The sequence below is a fragment of the Leptonychotes weddellii genome, chromosome 1, assembly GCF_054177405.1.
Source record: "Leptonychotes weddellii isolate Sample4059 chromosome 1, ASM5417740v2, whole genome shotgun sequence".
NCBI classification, from domain to species: Eukaryota; Metazoa; Chordata; class Mammalia; order Carnivora; family Phocidae; genus Leptonychotes; species Leptonychotes weddellii.
In genome coordinates, this window is record NC_138369.1 from 21,804,600 (window position 1) to 21,825,295 (window position 20,696).

Consider the following 20,696-nt stretch of genomic DNA (forward strand, 5'->3'; position numbering starts at 1 on the left):
TGTACAAGAGAATTTTTTTTTTTACTCAAATATGAGGAAGTTTCAAAATAGTTCTTTATTCATAGATGACTTTTAAATAAAATTAAACCTGGAGAGATCTTGGGTGCTTAGTATAATATTAACAGCAATGGTTATATAGCACTTACTATATGCCAGACTCTAGTCTAGCACTTTACCTCTATTCATTTAATCTTCAGAACAATCCCATAAGGTACATATTTTATTTCCATTTTTATAGATGGAGTAACTGAGAGCCTGGAAGGTTAAATAATTTACATAGTATTACCCACCTACTCTGTGGTAAAGATGGGATTTGAACCCAGTCAGACCTCAGAGTCCATGCCCTTAACACTATGCTGTGCTACTGACCTGATGGAATGGGCTCCTGAAGAAGTTAATACTATATTTAAAGAGCCATAGAAATCTCCAAAAAGGAAATAAGTGGCTTTTTTTTTCTTCTTGATTTTGGGAGATTTGCGCTGGATTAAGTCTGAAAATTGTTAGAGTATTAATCAGATCCTTCCTTCCACTGGTCATCATGTAATGATGCATAGAAAAGCCGTTTTACACATTTGCGGTTTAGGAGAATGTCTAAAAGCATAGAGTCTAGCCGGAATTCCCTGGACTTGGTCTGTGGCTTTAACGTCAGACCTTTTCAGACCTTTAATTTCAGAGCCTCATTTTCTTCATCTATGATGTGGGAATAATAGCATGTCCCTCACAGAATTGTGAATCAATATATGTAAGGCACTTAGAACAGTGTGTCACATACAATGTATGCCATACATGTTAGCAGTTGTTTACCACTCAGTAGAAAGGCACACTAGTTGACCTAGATCTCTCTTATTTTTAGAGGTAGAAGAAAACTTTGAGACTGATCTCGTCTAACCTCCATTTTTTTTTAACCTCCATTTTTCTATGAGAAATATGAGGCTCATTATAGGTAAAATGATTTCCTGAGTCTATACCCTATATAGTTACCAGTCATCATGGACTGTGGGTCTAATGCCCTGACTCACTCCAGTACTTTTTCCAATTTTGTCAGTTCTTTGAATATTCATAGTGGGCATCATCTTTCACTGTTCTTTTCTGGTTTTTGAGAGATTATACTGTGCTGTCTTTTCTGTATACATCTTTTTGAATTGCTAAAGTTCTAACGTAAATCTTTTAAGTAAAAACTGGAATAGATACATTTCATGCCTTAGAACTAAAAGGTATTCCTGGAAGTATTAGATTTCTGTTAGGATGTGGCTCATGGAATTATGAAACTCTAAATGGAATTGAGTTTAAAAAGGTGAAATTACACCATCTAGTGGAAGTAGTGATTGTTTGGTGGTTTTGTTTTTAAGTAAAACTTTTTGCAGCATTTAATGTTAATTTCCTGGATATTAGTAGTGTTTTAAGAGCTTAAAATAAACTTGGCAACCAGTCTCTTGTAAGTGTAAGCTGTGTTTTATGGCTTTTGTTAGATTCCTTAATCTATACTTTTAATTTGTTTATTTTAAGGATTTTATTTATTTGAGATAGTGAGAGAGGGAACACAAGCAGGGGGAGTGGGAGAGGGAGAAGCAGGCTTCCCGCTGAGCAGGGAGCCCGATGCAGGGCTCGATCCCAGGACCCTGGGATCATGACCTGAGCAGAAGACAGACGCCTAACCAACTGAGCCACCCAGGAGCCCCTAGAGTTATATTTAAAAAACGGTACCTGTAACTCTAATTAGATCAGATTTTCTTTAATCATTATTTACCAAGGATGTGGAGAAAAATAAATGCATACTTTAAACCTCAAGTACTGTCTTTGAAGCATATCCTTCTTTTTTGAGGTGGCTCCAGAGGTATTAGGGTAGTAAGTGTTCTTCTTTGGCTAATGACAGGAATAGAAGAAAGTGAAATTTAAAGATGTGCCATAACCACAGCTCAATGCTATGTGAGCATTTTCACCTTGACTTCTAGTGAAGGAGACCCTCTTAACAGCTATCAAATGTTAACAAGTGACCTAGAGATAAGGGTTTGCTTGCTAATGTCCTTCTCTGTAAAAATATCCCTTTGGAGCTGCCAAATGGTTATAGAACTCCTTGACCCCTTATTACATTGGTGGCCTCTTACTTATTTTTGGCATATTTGATTGCTGCTAAGTGGTATACAGTCACAAAGAATCAGAACACCTGAAAATGCAAGAGATTGTGAAACAACAGTCTCTCTCCTTAAATATATATATTTATATATATGTAACATTCTTTTTTTTTTTTTTTTAAAGATTTTATTTATTTATTTGACAGCGAGAGAGGGAACACAAGCAAGGGGAGTGGGAGAGGGAGAAGCAGGCTTCCCGCTGAGCAGGGAGCCTGATGTGGGGCTCGATCCCAGGACCCTGAGATCATGACCTGAGCCGAAGGCAGACGCTTAATGACTGAGCCACCCAGGCACCCCTATATGTAACATTCTTAAAAGGAAAAATTAAAAGACATTTCTATTTTAGATGTCATACTCATGCAGCTAAGCCATTGAGAAATATCTTTGCTACTGACCAGATTGTTTGGCTTAGTTTGAAATGAGTTTGTTCTGAAAAATATGTATATATTTTTAAAAATTTACATATATACATATATATATAATTGGAAATGGAGGGTTTTATATAGATATATAAAATGTAGGGTTCAACATTTGTTGGATTCTTCTATTCTGGGTTTCCTTTTTTTTAAAACTCTTGTGAATTCTGACTAAAAGGAAAACAAAAACAGGGCACTTGTTTTCTGTTAATAGAGGAAGGTGCAGCTCAGTACCCCTAACAGTCCAGGAAATGAGACTAAAATGATATGGCTTATATATATTTTACAAGGTAGATTTATCAGGTTTGAAAGTAAGGTACAAAGTAGGATATAAGATGAGAATATTTTCAGAATGTACTTTGATTTCTCTTCAAGGATCATGCTGAGTTTATTAAAATCTCTTTTGTGATTTGTACTATTAGGAGGCCTTACATCGGGAACAGATGTTGGAACAGAAGTTAGCCACACTTCAGCGGCTACTAGCCATCACCCAAGAGGCTTCAGATACCAGTTGGCAGGTATTCCAGTTGCCTTTATATACAAGAAGCATTTAAGTATAGTTTAATATCCCTTAGATGTTGATTAAAAGTGAAATTTTTTAGCAGGCAAAGGCAAACTTATTTCTTAATGACCAAATATTGAAAATTTAGCATTTTACGGTGGATGTTGGTCAGTTTTATGATTTCATATCTTTTTTTGGCAGTAGCAACCTTTTTGATATGTGTAATTTTTTAATTACCCTGGGATTTTATTTATTTAATTTTTCTTCAACAGGCTTTAATAGATGAAGATAGACTCTTATCACGGTTAGAAGTTATGGGAAACCAATTACAGGCATGCTCCAAAGTAAGTATTAATCTCAAGTAAAGATCCATAAAGAAAAATGCATTAACTATGCATGAAAATGCATAGTTTTTTATTTAGCTTCATTTCTTTGACTGTCATTTTGAGTACATGCTAAAACGTTTATATGTTTTCACCATTCTTTTAAATTTTTTGTCATTAGAGGAAATTTCAAACACACATTAAGGAGAAAGAATTGTATATTGAATACCCATATACAACTCTTTCTTTTTTTTCTATCACAGTTGATATTTGCTGGAGAAACTGGGTCATTTGTCCTCTATAATTTCCCTAAATCTGGATTGTTATTTACATATTCTTCTAGCTCTCCTCCCACACCATAAACTGGTAGTTTGATCTAGAGATTTGATCTGATTTAGGTTCAACTCTTTTTTCCAACAGTACTTCATGAATAGTATTGTGTACTTTCACCAGAAGGCACCATAATATCTAGTTGTCTTTCTTTTTGAGATATTAGCAATCTTTGATGATCCTTGCCTAGATCCATTATTAAGGCTTGCAAAAATGGTCATGTTGTAGTTGTTATTTCTTCATTTATTAGCTGGATTACTTCTATAAATACTTCTATTCCCCCTCATAAACCATTTTGTTACCCTGAAGTCATTTTCTCTAGGAAAAGGATAAGTGATTTTCTCCATTTATTTACTGGATTTCAAAATAATGAGTTGGTTCCTTCTCATCTACCAAAGAATGACCATGAAGTGTTTTTTTTCTCCAAACTTAGGTTTAAATATATTTCATGTGTTTCAGCCTGTTCCATTTGTTGTGGTTATTGATGCTCAAATTATCCCATCTTTGGTTCCTGAGTCCTTTGGTAGAACCCCAGCAAACTTTGATCGCCTACTGCTGTCATTTTAGACAAGGTGTTCCAGACTCATCTTGTACATTTCCTGCCTCAGAGCTGGAGTCAGCTTTTTCCTAAGGGTGCTCTTATTCCTTTTGGTTTAACCATTGTTTTAAGATGCTTGGCCCCTTTGAAAGTAAGAGATTATTTTTACCCACAAATGTAAATATTGTGGCTTGCAGAGAGTATGACAGATAGGAGACTTAATTCATTTTGTACATTTGAAAGAAATTCTCAATTTCCTTTGACATTTTTTTTTCTATCAGAAGTGTGGATTAATGTATTTGTGAAGGCATAATTTACAGTGCAATTTTTAAATACATCATTTGTATTTGGAGGTACCTTAATGTAGAATTCAAAGAACATCATAATGTGTTATTTTTCCAAATGGTAAATACTTAAAAAAATTACTTGGCTATAATTATAAATATCTTCTAATCCTAGAATCAAACAGAAGATAGTTTACGGAAGGAACTTATAGCATTACAGGAGGATAAACACAACTACGAGACGACAGCCAAAGAGTCCCTGAGGCGGGTTCTTCAGGAGAAAATTGAAGTGGTTAGAAAACTTTCAGAAGTTGAGGTATTTCATTTTAACAAATACAAAATGGTAGTATGATTTAAAATTTTTAGCTTAAATTGCTAATATTTTAGGACATTTTAAACTTGAGTATTATATAGTTAGGAAATATTTCCTGTCTATCAAATGGGAAGGGATAGTAGCCTGTTTTCATTGTTAGGAATTTTCATTGTAATCATGTGAGTCTGGTGCTTGTGGTTTCTACTCGGTGACTGAGCAAATAAAAGCCTAATCAGAGGGAGTCTTAACCATGTGCATTCTGCTTAGGATTTGGCCTCTCACACAGTGGACTGTGATATGTGCCAGGGAATTGATCTCCTGTCACCTAGTTTTTGCTTTTCTTCCAATTGAGGATAGTTAGTGGAAGGTGGAGAACCTTACCACTGTTCTTATTTACCCATCCTCTAGAGAAGAAAACTGTGTCTAACTTTGGAGGTCAAAGGGAAAATATCTCTGAGGTCCTTTCTTGGTCTTTTAGGAACAATCAAAATGTGATTCTCATTGCTTTAAAAACAACCTCATTGATAATGTAGGTCATTCGTTGAACCACTGCTAAATTACCACAGAAGTTATTTGTTAATGAATTTAGTTAAAATGCCCATTGTAAACAATAGTAAAAATACTATAGTATATAGTATATACTCTAGAATATGGTATAGTAATGGTTTCTATAATAGCCTCATCCCATAGTAACTAATTCAGTGTTGTGTCATTAATTTGACATGCAAGGAAAGAAAATTGTTAGCTGTCTTCTAATTTTCTTATTAAGTTGATTGTGCCTATTAGTAACTTGCTTTCAAGAATTGATAAGCTTAAAATATTTTCAAGTCTAAAAGTCATACCCAGAGGCCTTTTAAAAGAGTAGTTATGTAAAAGTAACATCCTTTCCTCCCCTGCTCCCTTTCTGTTGTTTTGTTTCGTTTTTCAAATTTTTTGTTGTATTTTCTGTTTTAGCATGTACCTAAAGTAAATTAAAATTCTTATGTTGTTTAACTCTTATATAAAGGCCAGGGCAGATGTTAATTTTGAACAGCCCATATAATTAACACTTTTTATAAGTTGAATTTAGAATGTGCATTTATTCTAAATCAGTTATCTGTAAACTTGAATTACAGCGAAGTCTGAGTAATACTGAAGATGAATGTACCCATCTTAAAGAAATGAATGAACGGACTCAGGAAGAATTAAGAGAATTAGCCAATAAATATAATGGAGCAGTTAATGAGATTAAAGATTTATCTGATAAATTAAAGGTATGTATTTACTCAACCTGAAAGTGTGTTAATAGTCCCTAACACACTGGATAGATTAAGAGGTTAGGTATTGCTGAATAGTTGTTGATGTAAAATTTGGTAGTAGTTGAAATTTGTAGTAAAAATAAAATGCCATTTAGCCCAAACCCCATTGCCACAGATAATTGAAAGTCTGTAAAAGCTGACATATTTTCTCTAGATGGAAATAAATAGTACTTCACAACAGGCATCTTTTAATATATAACAGGAAGTAGATGTAAATCAGCAAACCGGGGCGTCTGGGTGGCTGAGTCATTAAGTGTCTGCCTTCGGCTCAGGTCATGATCCCAGGGTCCTGGGATGAGCCCTGCATCGGGCTCCCTGCTCAGCGGGAAGCCTGCTTCTCCCTCTCCCACTCCCCCTGCTTGTGTTCCCTCTCTCACTGGGTCTCTCTGTGTCAAATAAATAAAACTTAAAAAAATAAAATAAAATAAATCAGCAAACCCCAAGATATTTAGACTTTTTAAAAACTTGAATCTGCTTAACCGTGGGCAGCCCCAAAGGCAGAGCCCAACTACGTTAGTTCTGGAACAAGGCCAGAAGTAACCTTGGAGTCATCTGTATGGACCCTCGTAGCCTCCAGGGATGCTATTAACTGCTTCAGCTGCAGCTCCCTGTAGCTCTAGGGCATTTAGGATAAGGACAGGTGAGGCCATACATAATGTCAAGTTGGTCCTTTAAATGTTATAACTGAGTTTGTGAAGACCCATCTTTAAATAATTCAAACCATGGAATGAGTGGCTAGAAGACACATATTTGTTAGAGAAGACCAGGGCATCCCTCCTTCTGTGTGGTTGGTGAACCTGTAATAGTTTTAAAGGTTGGTCTTATTAAAAGGAGGTCATTTTGAAAAGTGCTTATTATCATCATTCCTTCAACTAAACACAGTTTTGTTTAAAATATCAGAGTAGGGCGCCTGGGTGGCTCAGTCGTTAAGCGTCTGCCTTAGGCTCAGGTCATGATCGCAGGGTCCTGGGATCGAGTCCCACATCGGGCTCCCTGCTCGGCAAGAAGCCTGCTTCTCCCTCTCCCATTCCCCCTGCTTGTGTTACTGCTCTCGCTATCTCTCTCTCTGTCAAATAAATAAATAAAATCTTTAAAAAAATAAAATAAAATAAAATATCAGAGTAAGTTACATTTTAGAACTTATAAGCTAATTTAAACAATAGTAATTTCAGGGGAAAACCTTACATATTTCCCTCTTGAAAACTGTGGAGTTTTTCATTTTGACCCCCTTATCTGTATGTATTAGGCCTGTTTGCCTGCTGCAAGTTTTTTTTCCCTAGGTGATAGGGAAGCATGACTTCAGTGCAGACCACTTTTGACATTATTTTGACATTTACAAATATGTTCTATAATATTGAATATTCTCCTTAGAAGTTTATGGTGAATAAAAGCAGTCCTGCTTTAAGCCTCTGAAAGCAAGTTCAGACTTTATGAAATAACTGAAATTTTTTTTCTTTCTCAACAGGTAGCAGAGGGAAAACAAGAAGAAATCCAACAGAAGGGACAAGCTGAGAAAAAAGAATTACAACATAAAATAGATGAAATGGAAGAAAAAGAACAGGAGCTCCAGGCAAAAATAGAAGCTTTGCAAGCCGATAATGACTTCACCAATGAAAGGCTAACAGCTTTACAAGGTAAGTTGCTAATCCAGAAGTTGATTTGATTTGATTTTTTTTTTCTTTTATCTGTGAAATATCTTTTTCTTGGACTTTTATTTACAGTACGGTTAGAACATCTTCAGGAGAAAACTCTTAAAGAATGCAGCAGTTTAGGTAGGTGTGTTACCCAGTTTCTTATTTAAAGCTGAATTTTATCATTGGACTTTTGATGTTTACTCTCTCATGGGGTACTTATTTTAAGAGGGATATTTTGTTTTAGGTATAAAGTATCTACAGTCTTTCAGAAAATTTCCTTTAAAAATATGCTTGATTGCCACCAGTGGGCACCATTGTTTAGTCCTTGAGATAAATGAAATTTCTGCATCTGAGATGCTCTATTTAGAGATATTTAAATAAGAAAAATAAATGCACAGCAGGATCCTTTTTCTTTTGAGGTTTGTTGGAAGGCAATTGTAGCTTTTTCTCTGAGTCGATAGAAAATGTCCAGTTGAGCCCTTCTTTTAAAAACAAATTTAAAGTGTGCTATACTGTCTTAATGTTAAGTAGGAATACAAAATGCCATGGTTACACTTGAGACCAGTTTTAAAGTAACACTTTCTTTGATCAGGCAATGATACACTGTCTTAATCCTAGGGATACAAGTTGATGACTTCTTACCTAAAATAAATGGGAGCACAGAAAAAGGTAGTGTAAAAAACTTAAATGTTTTTCTTTCATGGTACCCTTTTACTATTTAAGCAGGATAGAGAGATCAGCGTTTTAAGGTTTTAAGTGTTTGGAATGAAAAGCATGCAGTTCATAGACCATTGAATCCCAGCTTTAAAAAAAAAAGCTTCCCTTTATTTTGTAATTCTTAATGCTGTGATTTTTGTTTAGATACCCCTTATTATATGGAAATTTTAATTATTCAAGTAACAGGAAAATTATAAAGTTCAATTAGCGTTGGTTTATACAGCATAGTATAGCTTTCTCCCCAGTATATTTTTCAAAGAACTCGACTACAATTTTCTTCCATCAAGTACTGTTTCCTGAGGATATTGGGCCTCCATTTTCAATGTTTGTATCCCGCTCCATTCCCGGCCAAGGGTTTACTTAACAGCGCATTGAGCTCTTGGATATGTCATAGAAACTGCTTTCTTTACACTGTACATCTATTTCTTTAATCAGAAAAAACAGGATCAGTCATTTATGCTGTCTGAAAAGTCATTTATTAGTTAATGATTAGTTTATTGGGACCCTTCTTTCTGGATAGCTTGCATTATCTCTTGCCAAAAATATATAGCTACTCTTGGTTTTCCTGTTACTGACTGCATGGGGTACTTTTTACCCAGTGGCTTGTACATTCCTTCAGTTGTGAAGATCCCCATTCATCCTTCCCCATTTCCATCCATCCAACATTAATTGAACACTAGCTATGTGCCAGATCCTGCATTAGATTCTTTAAGTACAGAATGAATAAAATTATTTTCTGTGTTTACAAATCTGTGTATCTCTCATCTTAGTTTTTATACAGAAGTTAGTAGAAGATATCAAGGTCAATACTCAGAACTTCTTATTAAATATTTTTTTCATGTATCAGGGGATATCTTTATAGTTCTTGGGGCAGCAGCCAACTCTGATAAAGTTAGGAGGTGCTTTTTTGTTCTTGTTTTTGTGTGGTTGGTTTTCAATCAGGAACCGGCAAGATAGGCTCAAGTAATCATGTATATGTGAGCTGTAAGCTCAAGACCTAATATTACATATAATCTGTAGCAAATCTTGAAACTCTAAATTAAAAATTATTGTCATTCATCATTGTTACTTGACTATTCTATATGTGTTTTATAAAATACATCTACATTTTAGAATTCCAGTTTGAGTTTCAATTCGAGAATTTTTTAAAGGTGTAGTTTATATTCGTTACTAATATTACTAATTTCTGTTTATTAATTATATTTAGCAAACATATAAAACGACTTAATCCTCATCTTCTAAAAGCTTGTCATTGTTAAATGAATTTTTATTTTTTGTTGTCATTATTTGCTTTTTTTTTTTTTCCTCTTTCTGGCACGAGCACTTTTTATTCCAATTCATCACCATTTTGATTTAAGCATGTATTTATTAATAATGTATAACTCAAGCTCGGAACATGCTTTTCCTTCAGTTAAGAGAATCCCTTTATATACACTAAATCATCTTTATATTATTTTAGAGTTGTCAGATTACTGCTTAAAATTTTTTGCCAATTCCAATTGATTTAGATGAGAATAGTTATAGACAACTCCTTGATTTAAGACTGAATATTTTGGATACTTCTTACCATGATTGTTTTTTCCCCCGCTGGTGTGTTTGGATTTTTAGTGGTGATAAATTGAGTGGTATGAGAGTGACCTATAGTATATCTTTAACAAAACGGGATAGTAAATATCTTGATAATGCACAAAAACTTCATTATGCCAGATTTAGTACAGAGTGACTTTGGAATAAGATGAGTCTGTTCTGAATCATTTGTTATATAATAACAAACCAGTTATCAAGCATTCCGGTATTACCAAAGCCCATAGCCACAGTATGCTATCAGATATGACTTTATCTAAAATTACTCTTTAAATAGTAGAGAGGGAACCAAGTATAGTTTTAAGAGAATATTTTAAAAATATCTGGAGATGTTAAGATTAATGCTGTTTCTCTAGTAAACTCTGTTTTTGAAATTACTTAAATCTAAAGTAGCTGCTTTATATATATAAGCACAGGTTTTATACTATAAATTTTTTTGTATCTTATCTGATAAGCATAATTTGAATATGTCTTAGTATAGAAAAGCACTGTCTAATAGAAATATTGTGAGAGCCAATATATATAATTTAAAATTTCTGGTAACCACATTAAAAATATAAAAAGAAACAGGTAAAGTACTTTAGTTAATAATGTATTTTAATAATGTTTAATAATATATTTACTTTAACCCACTATATCAAAAATATTATTTTAACATGTCACCAATAAGTATTTCACATTCTTTTTTCCTTAGTAAGTCTTTGAAACCAGTATATATTTATTTTACACTTACAACATATCTCAATTCAAACTAGCCATTTTTTCAGGACTCAGTATCCACATGTGTATCAAGCATGTGTATTGGACAGCACAGGTAGTATAGAAAATCAAAATTTATAGGAAACTCATGTATAAATAAAACACATTTTAAGTATCACAGTTCTCTCTTTTATTTCTGTATCTGTCTTTTCTTTACATTTCCACAGCCCTATTTGGGATCTTAGACATGCCTCCCCCTCCCCTCCAACTTAAGTATCTGATTCTTTTTGCATTATCAGGGACATCTTTTATAGTTGGCAAAGTGAATTCCCAAGGGGCTGAATTCAAGTAATGAAGCATTAAAAGTGTCATGATCCAAATCTTTTACATATACTATCTGAAAGACTTTTCTCTCATATTTTAGAAAATGCCTTTGTAGAAGTCATATATATATTTTTGTATTAATCTTGCATTTTATCTAAGCTAGTATTTTAAATATTTTAATCTAGAGTCCAGATATTAAAATCAGAGTAGATAAAAGGGTAATTTGGGGCTTAGTGAGTGATGGTGGGATGTACTGCATTAATAAATGTCATCTAAAGTCCTGTGATGATAGTCTGAAATTTTTGTTTCAAATAAGTTCTATTAAGTCCTTTAGGTTAAAATTTGGTTTCAAATGAGTTTTCTTATTTAACCATGATGTTGTATAGTTGGAGTTCTGAAAATATTACCATAGCTTAGGTAGGATTTATATAAAACAACTTTTGATCATGGTAATTACTATTTAACTGAGGGCTCCTGTTTTGGATTTCTTGGCTCCAATCAGCAAATGCTGTTTATTAGATTTTTTTTTTTTTTAATTACTGTTGCAGGTAGCCTTTTTTTCCTTTTTCTTTTTGGGGCTATATTGTATCTCTGTGTAGTGTAACTATATACAAATATATACAACTATACATACCATATTACACATATGTGTGTGTGTGTATATATATATATGTAAAACTGTTGACTGGAGGCTCTGTACACCATGTAAATAGATAAAGGAGAATGACAGATTTCAGTAGGAAGGTAAAGGAGGTGGCATTAAAAAGGATATCAAGAGAAGTTGTAATGTGATCAGAGTAGGAGATGCCTGCCTCTCAAACAAAAGTTGAGATGATGAAGGGTGAGGTGGGTTGAAATGAGGAGAAAAGAGGCTTTCACAGTCCAAGTGGTACTAACTCATGTCCTCTTTGACAGCTTTTAGTGCTTTCACACCATCCAGATAGTCATCATACTGAGATATATTTTTAACATTGAACTTCCAAAGTCTATTTAGTAGTTTTGAAAGATCCAGAGTTATAATTGAAGGATGTTATCCAGATTCAGAAGGTAACCCCTTGGATCAATGTAAATAAAGATTATTGTAAGAAAAGGGTTGAAACTTGTCTTAACTCCTGTTAGGTTTTGATTCTCTCCCCTCATTAAAACAAAACAAAACAAATTCTGTTTGACCTGAGCAAAACCATTTTCCAGGCTCTTATTTTTAAAGGTATAGGCATTGACTTTAATCATTTGGGTGGAGATAAACAATGTAATATTTTGAGAGTATATAAAGTACAGATTAAATGACTCAAAGGGAAAGGTTATTTGTGAAATGAAAGTCTAAAAATTGAAATGTTGCATCATTGTCTTAAAAATTTTAAGGCATTATTTTATGGTGTTCTTAAAATATTTATCTTTTGCCTCTTAACTAAGAAAAATAGCTTTGAAGAGAGACTTTTAGAAAACAGTTATCAGTTAGAACAAATAATAAAATATAAACATTATTTACAGGTATTTATTAAGCTGTCATGGAGAAAGGTGTATTTTAAAAGTGGGAGAAGCTTTTTAAAGCAATATATCTATGGTTTTCTTGAGCTCTTTGGATAGAAACTGTACTTTTAAAAGCTAACCATTCAGAGTACAAATCAATATTATAAAATAACAGTTTTCAGTCATTTAGCTTTATTTAACTCCTAAATATGTCTGCTATTAATATTAAAAATATATTAAACTTTTATGAATCTTATTCAGAGTTACTCATGTTAATACATTTCAGTTTTCCTACCTTTGCTGTTGGTTTTCAAAAACAGCAACAAACTATATCCTTAAAAGTGTTTCTTTCTTTATTAGAGCACTTGCTTTCAAAGAGTGGCGGGGACTGCACTTTTATTCATCAATTCATAGAATGCCAGAGTGAGTACAGAGTATTTTTCACATTGATTTTAATGAAGTCAGGGGCAAAAATTGAAAAATGAGAGGAAAAATGAAGATCTCAATGTGTTTGTTATGGTAGAAGTGCATTGAGGGCCATCTTCAGACAGCAGCGATACTTTTCATACTGTTTCGGCTTCTCTCTTTGGAGAAAATTTTTTTTTTTTTAAAGATTTTATTTATTTATTTATTTGAGAGAGAGAATGAGGTAGAGAGAGAGAGCATGAGAGGGGGGAGGGTCAGAGGGAGAAGCAGACTCCCCGCTGAGCAGGGAGCCCGATGTGGGACTCGATCCCGAGACTTCAGGATCATGACCTGAGCCGAAGGCAGTCACCTAACCAATTGAGCCACCCAGGTGCCCCCTGGAGAAAATTATTTTTGTGGTATTTGCCTTCAAAGATGGATTTCATATTGCCCACAAAAAAGAGGAAGTTTCAAGCTTTTAAATAAAAAATTGTTGTTGAGCAGGAAATAAAATAGAATGTCAAGCACCTAAACTTTCTGTGTGGACACTTAAGAGGTAGTAGTAACGTTAGCCTGTTTTATTTAGTTCTAGTTCTATCACAGATTTGCATTTGAAGTTCTTAAATAAATTTCTTAAATGATTAAATGAAGTCAGGAAAACAGTGGTTTCGTTTGGGCACTCAGATCTGAAGATGGCCCTTAGGGTAGTAGGAACTTTCTAGGGAAAGAGTAGCAATAGATTGTCCTACAGTCTGACATCAACTGCCTACCCCTGGAAGGCTGTCTTTAATAATAAAGATAGATAGGTTGGCTTTTGAGGTGATTTGGACCTCTGCTGAATTCTGAGTGAAAGTATCATGAATTCCTTCTTACTTGAAAATCACATGACTGCTTATTTTAAATCATGAGGTTGTGATAATTCTTTTGGTCTTAGTGATAATTAAAGGTCACTATGTGTAATAAAGATTTATTGATGACATCTGTACTTTTTCCTACCAGACATACAATATACTTTGTTGAGCATTTTTCTCTCCCTTTTCACTCTCTTTTTGAAATGAGTGACTTCCCATTTTTTATGCTCATGAGTTCATCTTGTAGACGGGCAAGCATATGTGGTTCTCTCTCTTCCCCACACACACAATCTCAGGAGCACTTGAGGCTTGTAAGTGTCACACCTGGTAATTATAGCAGACAAACTCAGTATATCAAATGTTACACTCCTTAGAGATGCCTTAAGGAAACCTGGAATTTCATTTAATAGTTTTAGAAGAGCTTCTGTTTTTGTCCATTTTAGAGACTATGATGTTGAATGTCAGTTTGATATTATTTTGAGGAAAACTAATAAATATGGCATATTTCTTTGTCTTTTAAAACTTTTTCATAGAGCAAAGATTAATCCAAGTTTTTGTTACCTTCTGATTACTAAATTTCACTTTTATGGGAAATTGGCACAGGGATTTGGATCAAAAAAACTGGAACCCACTGAAACCAACTAAAAACAGAATATAGAGTCTAAAATATAAATCTTTAGGAGAAGGATTTTATATTAGTTTTATTACATATGACCATTTTTTAGTAAGTTATTTTTATATTAAATTTTTGTGACTTGTATTTTGAGCCCAAAGAAATAAGAACAGAGAACTATCAAAAAAAAGACTAAGTTACAATTTGAAAAAATCATTTAAAATATTATTATAAAATATGTAAAATATTGAGCTGTAGTTGTAATATAGAACGATATTTGTTTTACATTAAGAAAAAGATATTTGGAGGGGCACTTGGGTGGCTCAGTTGATTAAGCGTCTGCCTTCAGCTGAGGTCATGATCTCAGGGTTCTGGGATCGAGCCCCATATTGGGCTCTCTGCTCCTCAGGGATCCTGCTTCTCCCTCTCCCTCTGCCTGCTGCTCCCCCTGCTTGTGCTCACTCTCTGTCTGTCTCTGTCAAATAAATAAAATCTTAAAAAAAAAAAGAAAAAGATGTTTGGAGATTTTTATTGTGTCATAGTTATGAGAGGCAAATGGACCAGTAAACATTCAGATATAGAGCAGGAGTTATATAAATTATAGCAGTCCCCTCAATGGGGATATTAACTAATAAAATTATGTTTATAAGAACTATGTAATAGCATGGGAAAAATGTTAAATGTGGTACATAGGGAAAAATTATAATATAAAATCCTTTTCTTGTGGACAAAGAATAAACCAAAGAACAAAAAATAAAATTAGAAATAAATAAATAAAATTCAAGTATTCCTGATGTCTGAATCCATTGGGTCTCTAAGTGCAAACAGAGGAAGTTTGGACTATAAATTCATATAGCTAGGGATATAGCCCATTATCTGAATCTGTTCAGTTCCTGAGTTTTGGTAACAAGTAGCAAGGGTTTGGTTAATGAGGTTACCAGTTCTATCTCAGAAATTTCCAAATCTGTTGGCTCCTTAAATTTGGATAGCCAGAGTTGGCATACTAAGAGTTAACTCTGATTTGTTGTCAGAGGGGATGTTTTCATTATTTTATAACAAGCTGCTGGTATAGAAATTGTTTTGTTTAATAAGTATTATGGTGAGCAAGACAAATTCAGCAAAAATCATACTCAAGTGAACTTTTGAAACAACTTTGGATTATTTTTTGATAATCTCACACAAATTTTTTTGCCATTATTTTCATTGATAGCCATCTTGAATTGATTTATAATTTTGACATGAAGTTTACATTCAATGAGCAGTGACACTTCATATTCTTATTTCCAGTCTTTTGTTTATTTTTTTTTCAAGATTTTTTTATTTTTAAGTAATTTCTACACCCAACATGGGGCTCAAACTTACAACCCTGGGATCAAGAGCTGCATGGTCTACCGACTGAGCCAACCAGGTGCCCCTTATTTCCAGTCTTTTAAAAAGCAGATGTTAAGTACCTAGATTTCATTACTTACTGTGCTTGTTGTATAACCCAGTTCACCTTGTTTTTTTAAAAATTAGAAAGCAGGGGTGCCTGGGTGGCTCAATCGGTTAAGCATCTGACTCTTGATTTCGGCTCAGGTCGTGATCTTAGGGTTGTGAGATTGAGCCCCTGTGTTGGGCTCTGTGCTAGGTGTGAAGTCTGCTTCAGATTCTCTCTGTCCCTCTCCCTCTGCCCCTCCCCCTCTCCCTCCCCCTCTCTCTCTGTCTCTCTCTGGAAAAGAAAAAGAAAGCAAATAATTCACTTCATAGGATTCATAATGTCTATTTTTAATATAGTAACAGATTTTTTCAGTTTATGTATATGAATCCATAAGAGAACGGTATAGTTGTTGGCTGTCTCCATTTATAAGGTGATTTTGATGAAATTAAATGAGTTGGAACACATTTCAATTTGTTTCCTTTTATAGTAAAAGAGACTTTTTTTTTAATTCTCTTTTAGGAGAAAAGCTTTTAATCCAGGCAGAGAGATTGGATTTTGAACAGATTAAAATACAACCTTTTACTTAATTCCAGAACTGTGAAGTAAATTTTCTTTGTAAAAATATACCATATAAAATCTAGAATTAACAATTAACTTTAATAAAACTTGCTAAAAAGCTCTAGCAATATTTTCTCTTCAGGGATTTGGGCATGAAGTTTGATTTAAGCAGAATTCCACATTCCATGTTCCCTGCAAATTTTAGTTATTCAAGGTTTACCATGTAAACTTAACAAATAGTTGAGACTATTGTGTTCTGCTAAAGATGCTTTTTGAGTTAACAAATTGTGCACCTCTAAATCTGTTTCATATATATCCTGTGAACTCTGTCACTTGATTGACTTATATGCTGAGTGCAGAGATAAAGGATAAAAGGTGGAGAATCTCAGGACATGGAGATTCACCTCATGGGCATAGAGTGGAAGACTCCCTTCTCTGGACTGCTGTCTGCACTTTTAATTCCTTTTGCTACTGTTTGGATGAGGGCAGAGGCATCACAGTTGGGTACCAAAGAAACTTTCTTCTGAGGTCTGCTTTGTACAAACCAGCTGTCTCCACCCCAACGGGTATCTTCCTTTTGATGATTGAGTTAACAAGTGCCCTGAAAGAAACCTCATGTCTTCGTATTTTAATCCATGGTTACTATGAGATTTAATGGTTTTTATTATTAGGCAAAAGTCTAATTCTCTTAATATTTCATGTCTTACTATTTTTTTTCCTGATTTAAGAAAAAAAAAATCTTGGGCGCCTGGGTGGCTCAGTTGGTTAAGCGACTGCTTTCGGCTCAGGTCATGATCCTGGAGTCCCAGGATCGAGTCCCGCATCGGGCTCCTTGCTCGGCAGGGAGCCTGCTTCTCCCTCTGACCCTCCCCCCTCTCATGTGCTCTCTCTCTCTCATTCTCTCTGTCTCAAATAAATAAATAAAATCTTTAAAAAAAAAATAAATAAAATCTTCTCCCCGCCTCCAACTCCCCTTTTGAAATTACAGTCATTATCTGTATATGTTTGTCTCATTCCCTCCTTTCTCTTGGGGCTTTGCTCTCACATAAAAATTGCCTTATTTGGAGTAATGCGTTGAATCAGTGTTGCTCTGTGACTGTTTACTTTTCATCACTCTATGAGATCAGCCTCTGAACAATCTCAGGAATAAGCCTGATTACATATTCTACTTGAAACAGATTTTTAAATTTTAAACTTTTATTTCTGTAAGCCAAAGCAGTTTATTTATAACCAAGAATAGGAAACACTTGGTGTGGTTCCCTGCTCTTAGTAATTTATGTCCCCATTATAGGAAAATTCTTTTTTTTTTTTTTAAGATTTTATTTATTTATTTGACAGAGAGAAAGCACAAGTAGGCAGAGCAGCAGAGGGAGAGGGAGAAGTAGGCTCCCCACTAAGCAGAGAACCTGATGTGTGGGGCTCAATCCCTGGACCCTGGGATCATGACCTGAGCTGAAGGCAGACGCTTAACCGGCTGAGCCACCCAGGAACCCTATAGGAAAATTCTTGAATTTAAACTAGATGTTGCTAATTCTTTATTTCTTTGAATTTGGAGTTGTTGACCAATCTAAGATATATGGGAGGGTTTTGTTTGGTGTTTATTTGTGCCAGTCATTTTTCCCAGTCAGCTAGTTTTCCAACATTTCTACGAGGTTTTCTCCCAGCATAACTGCACAGAAGATAGTCTTAAATTTATGCCAACAGTGTTCTGACATGTAGGTTGTTCCTTTCTTTAAAAAAGATCTGTTTCTGTATTCTTGAAATTGGTTCGTTTCCTTTAGTTTCAGTCTGTCCTTAATTCTCAATTTTTTTTTATAAATACCCCGCGCTAACCGATATGGACATTAAGGAGGGCATGTGGTGATGAGCACTGAGTATCATATAAGACTGATGAATCACTGAACTCTACCTCTGAAACTAATAATACACTGTATGTTAATTTATTGAATTTAAATTAACAAATCTACCTGTCACTCTAAAAAAAATTCTCAATTTTTTTTCTTTCGTTCTTCCTTATTCTCAGGTTTTAGAACAAGTAGCTTCTGAAACTGTTTTTATGAAAAGGTAGACTATCTTCTATAGCAGGACTTGCTTTAACTAATTTTATTTTGATGCAGAAACGAATCACCTTGTGAAAGTCTGTATTATTAAAGTTAGGCCTCCCCTGTAAGGTTCTAAAGTTCTATTTCTACTTTTTGAACTACTACTCTGTGAAGGAAATAAATGGTTGGCTTGATGTTGAATGCTGATTGTTAATTTTTACTTTGCTTGTATTTGATGTTAATTCTAATCTCAGTTTCTTTGCCGTATTTCCTTTTAATGACCTTTTAGGCGACTGTAGCTCATTTTCATCTATGATGTTTAGAATTGGATCAGAGGATTCTTGACATAAATTCCCATTTGGTCCCTCACTGGCAGTAGGACTCTGGGCATTTTAACCTCTTTAAACCTCATTTTCCAGGCGCCTGGATGGCTCAGATGGTTAAGCGTCTGCCTTCGGCTCCAGTCATGATCCCAAGGTCCCAGGATCGAGTCCCACATCGGGCTCTCTGCTCCTTGGGAGCCTGCTTCTCTCTGTCTCTCTCTCTCTGTCTCTCTCTCTCTCTCTCTGTCTCTCATGAATAAATAAATAAAATCTTTAAAAAATAAATAAATAAAATAAACCTCATTTTCCTCATTTGTAGAATGGGATGGTAGTACCTATGAAGTAGGTCAAGATAGTAGTTACCTTTATGGGGTTTTCATTGGAACAGGAATTGTAGGAAGCTTTAGGGGGTTGTGGTTAGGTTCTGTTTCTTGATTTGAGTTGTAGCCATATAAATATTTGCTTTAAAAAAAATTTATTAACCTGTACCTATGTGTTTTGTGTCCCTTTCTGTGTGTTATTTTTCACAATAAATAAGTATGGTTTAGGGCCCCTGGGTGGCTCAGGTGGTTAAGTGTCTGCCCTCGGCTGGGGCGGTGATCTCAGAGTCCTGGGATCGAGCCCTGCCGTCAGGCTCCCTGCTTAGCTCTGCCTCCCCTCATGCTCACATGTGCGTGTGCGCTCTCTAATAAATGAATAATTTTTTTTAAAGTATGGTTTTAAAAGAGCAGAAAATGAATAATTATCTCTCTAGAATATCCCTTAAAAAGAGGGAGTTTTTAAAAAGAAAGAATATCCTCTACTTTATCTTTCAGTTGTGCCAAGCCAAATAGCTCTTTCAAGACCCGCTTTTATCATTACATGGAGGTTCTCTTCTGAGTCCCAGAGTGGCCTCTGACTTTTAGTACTCCCAAAGAATTGAGGTGTCCACCCCAAGTTTGAGAACCAGTGGTTAGAAACTTTTTTTTTAAGTAGGCTCCATGCCTAGTGTGGACCCCAACGCGGGATTCGAACCGACAACCCTGAGATCAAGAGTCAGGCATCTAATTGACTGAGCCACCAGGTGCCCCAGAAGCTTTTTATAAAAGTGTTCTTTTCGGGGTGCCTGGGTGGCTCAGTCGTTAAGCGTCTGCCTTCGGCTCAGGTCGTGATCCCAGGGTCCTGGGATCGAGCCCCACATCGGGCTCCCTGCTCGGCGGGAAGCCTGCTTCTCCCTCTCCCACTCCCCTGCTTGTGTTCCTGCTCTCGCTAACTCTCTCTCTCTGTCAAATAAATAAATAAAATCTTAAAAAAAAAAAAAAGTGTTCTTTTCCTCAATTATTTATTTTTTAAAAAATATTTTTAGAAGATTTTATTTATTTGAGAGAGAGAGCACAAATGGGAGGGAGGGTCAGAGGAGAGGGAGAAGCAGACTCCCCACTGAGCAAGGAACCTGACACAGGGATGCCCCTTTTCCTCAATTATTTAATTACAGGCCACTAATGCTTCACCAGATTTGAGAATATAACCTTAAATAACTTCAATAGTGACAATAGCAGAAGGTAATTATTATTTAGCACTTTGATATTAGTACTGTGCAAAAACATTTTGCATATTTAATTCTTAGTTTTTTAGAATGAGGAAAACATTCAAATAATTTTTCCATATTTGATCCCTTTAAAAATGTTCAATTCATTCATTCCACAAATCTGTATTAAGCATCTGCATTGTATATACCAGGCCTTCTTTTAGGTGTTGGGGGTATAGAAATGAACAAGACAAGGAAAGCTTTGCCTTCATGGATTTCACATTCTTTGGGGCAAACAAAAACTAATAAACTAATAACATGTCAGGTAGTAGTAAGTCCACTGAAGAAAAATAAAAGAATGTAAGACCATAGGTAGCCAAAAGGTACCATGTGGGATTTGAACAGATTTGGGACTA

At 34.9% G+C, this 20,696-nt stretch overlaps 1 protein-coding gene across 44 annotated transcripts in view; it reads left to right on the top strand.

Moving 5' to 3' along the window:
• SLMAP (sarcolemma associated protein) overlaps positions 1-20,696 on the top strand; it is a 269,063-nt gene that overhangs the window by 107,926 nt on the left and 140,441 nt on the right. For 10 of the 44 annotated variants that reach the window (XM_081819490.1, XM_081819522.1, XM_081819511.1 and 7 more), the window contains exons 7-14: positions 2,971-3,066; positions 3,323-3,394; positions 4,701-4,841; positions 5,954-6,091; positions 7,602-7,770; positions 7,858-7,908; positions 8,389-8,439; positions 12,925-12,987. In XM_081819490.1, coding sequence (XP_081675616.1) covers positions 2,971-3,066; positions 3,323-3,394; positions 4,701-4,841; positions 5,954-6,091; positions 7,602-7,770; positions 7,858-7,908; positions 8,389-8,439; positions 12,925-12,987 — 781 coding nt within the window. The remainder of the gene's footprint in view (positions 1-2,970; positions 3,067-3,322; positions 3,395-4,700; positions 4,842-5,953; positions 6,092-7,601; positions 7,771-7,857; positions 7,909-8,388; positions 8,440-12,924; positions 12,988-20,696) is intronic. The other 34 variants (XM_081819569.1, XM_081819646.1, XM_081819720.1 and 31 more) reach the window with 7 other exon arrangements.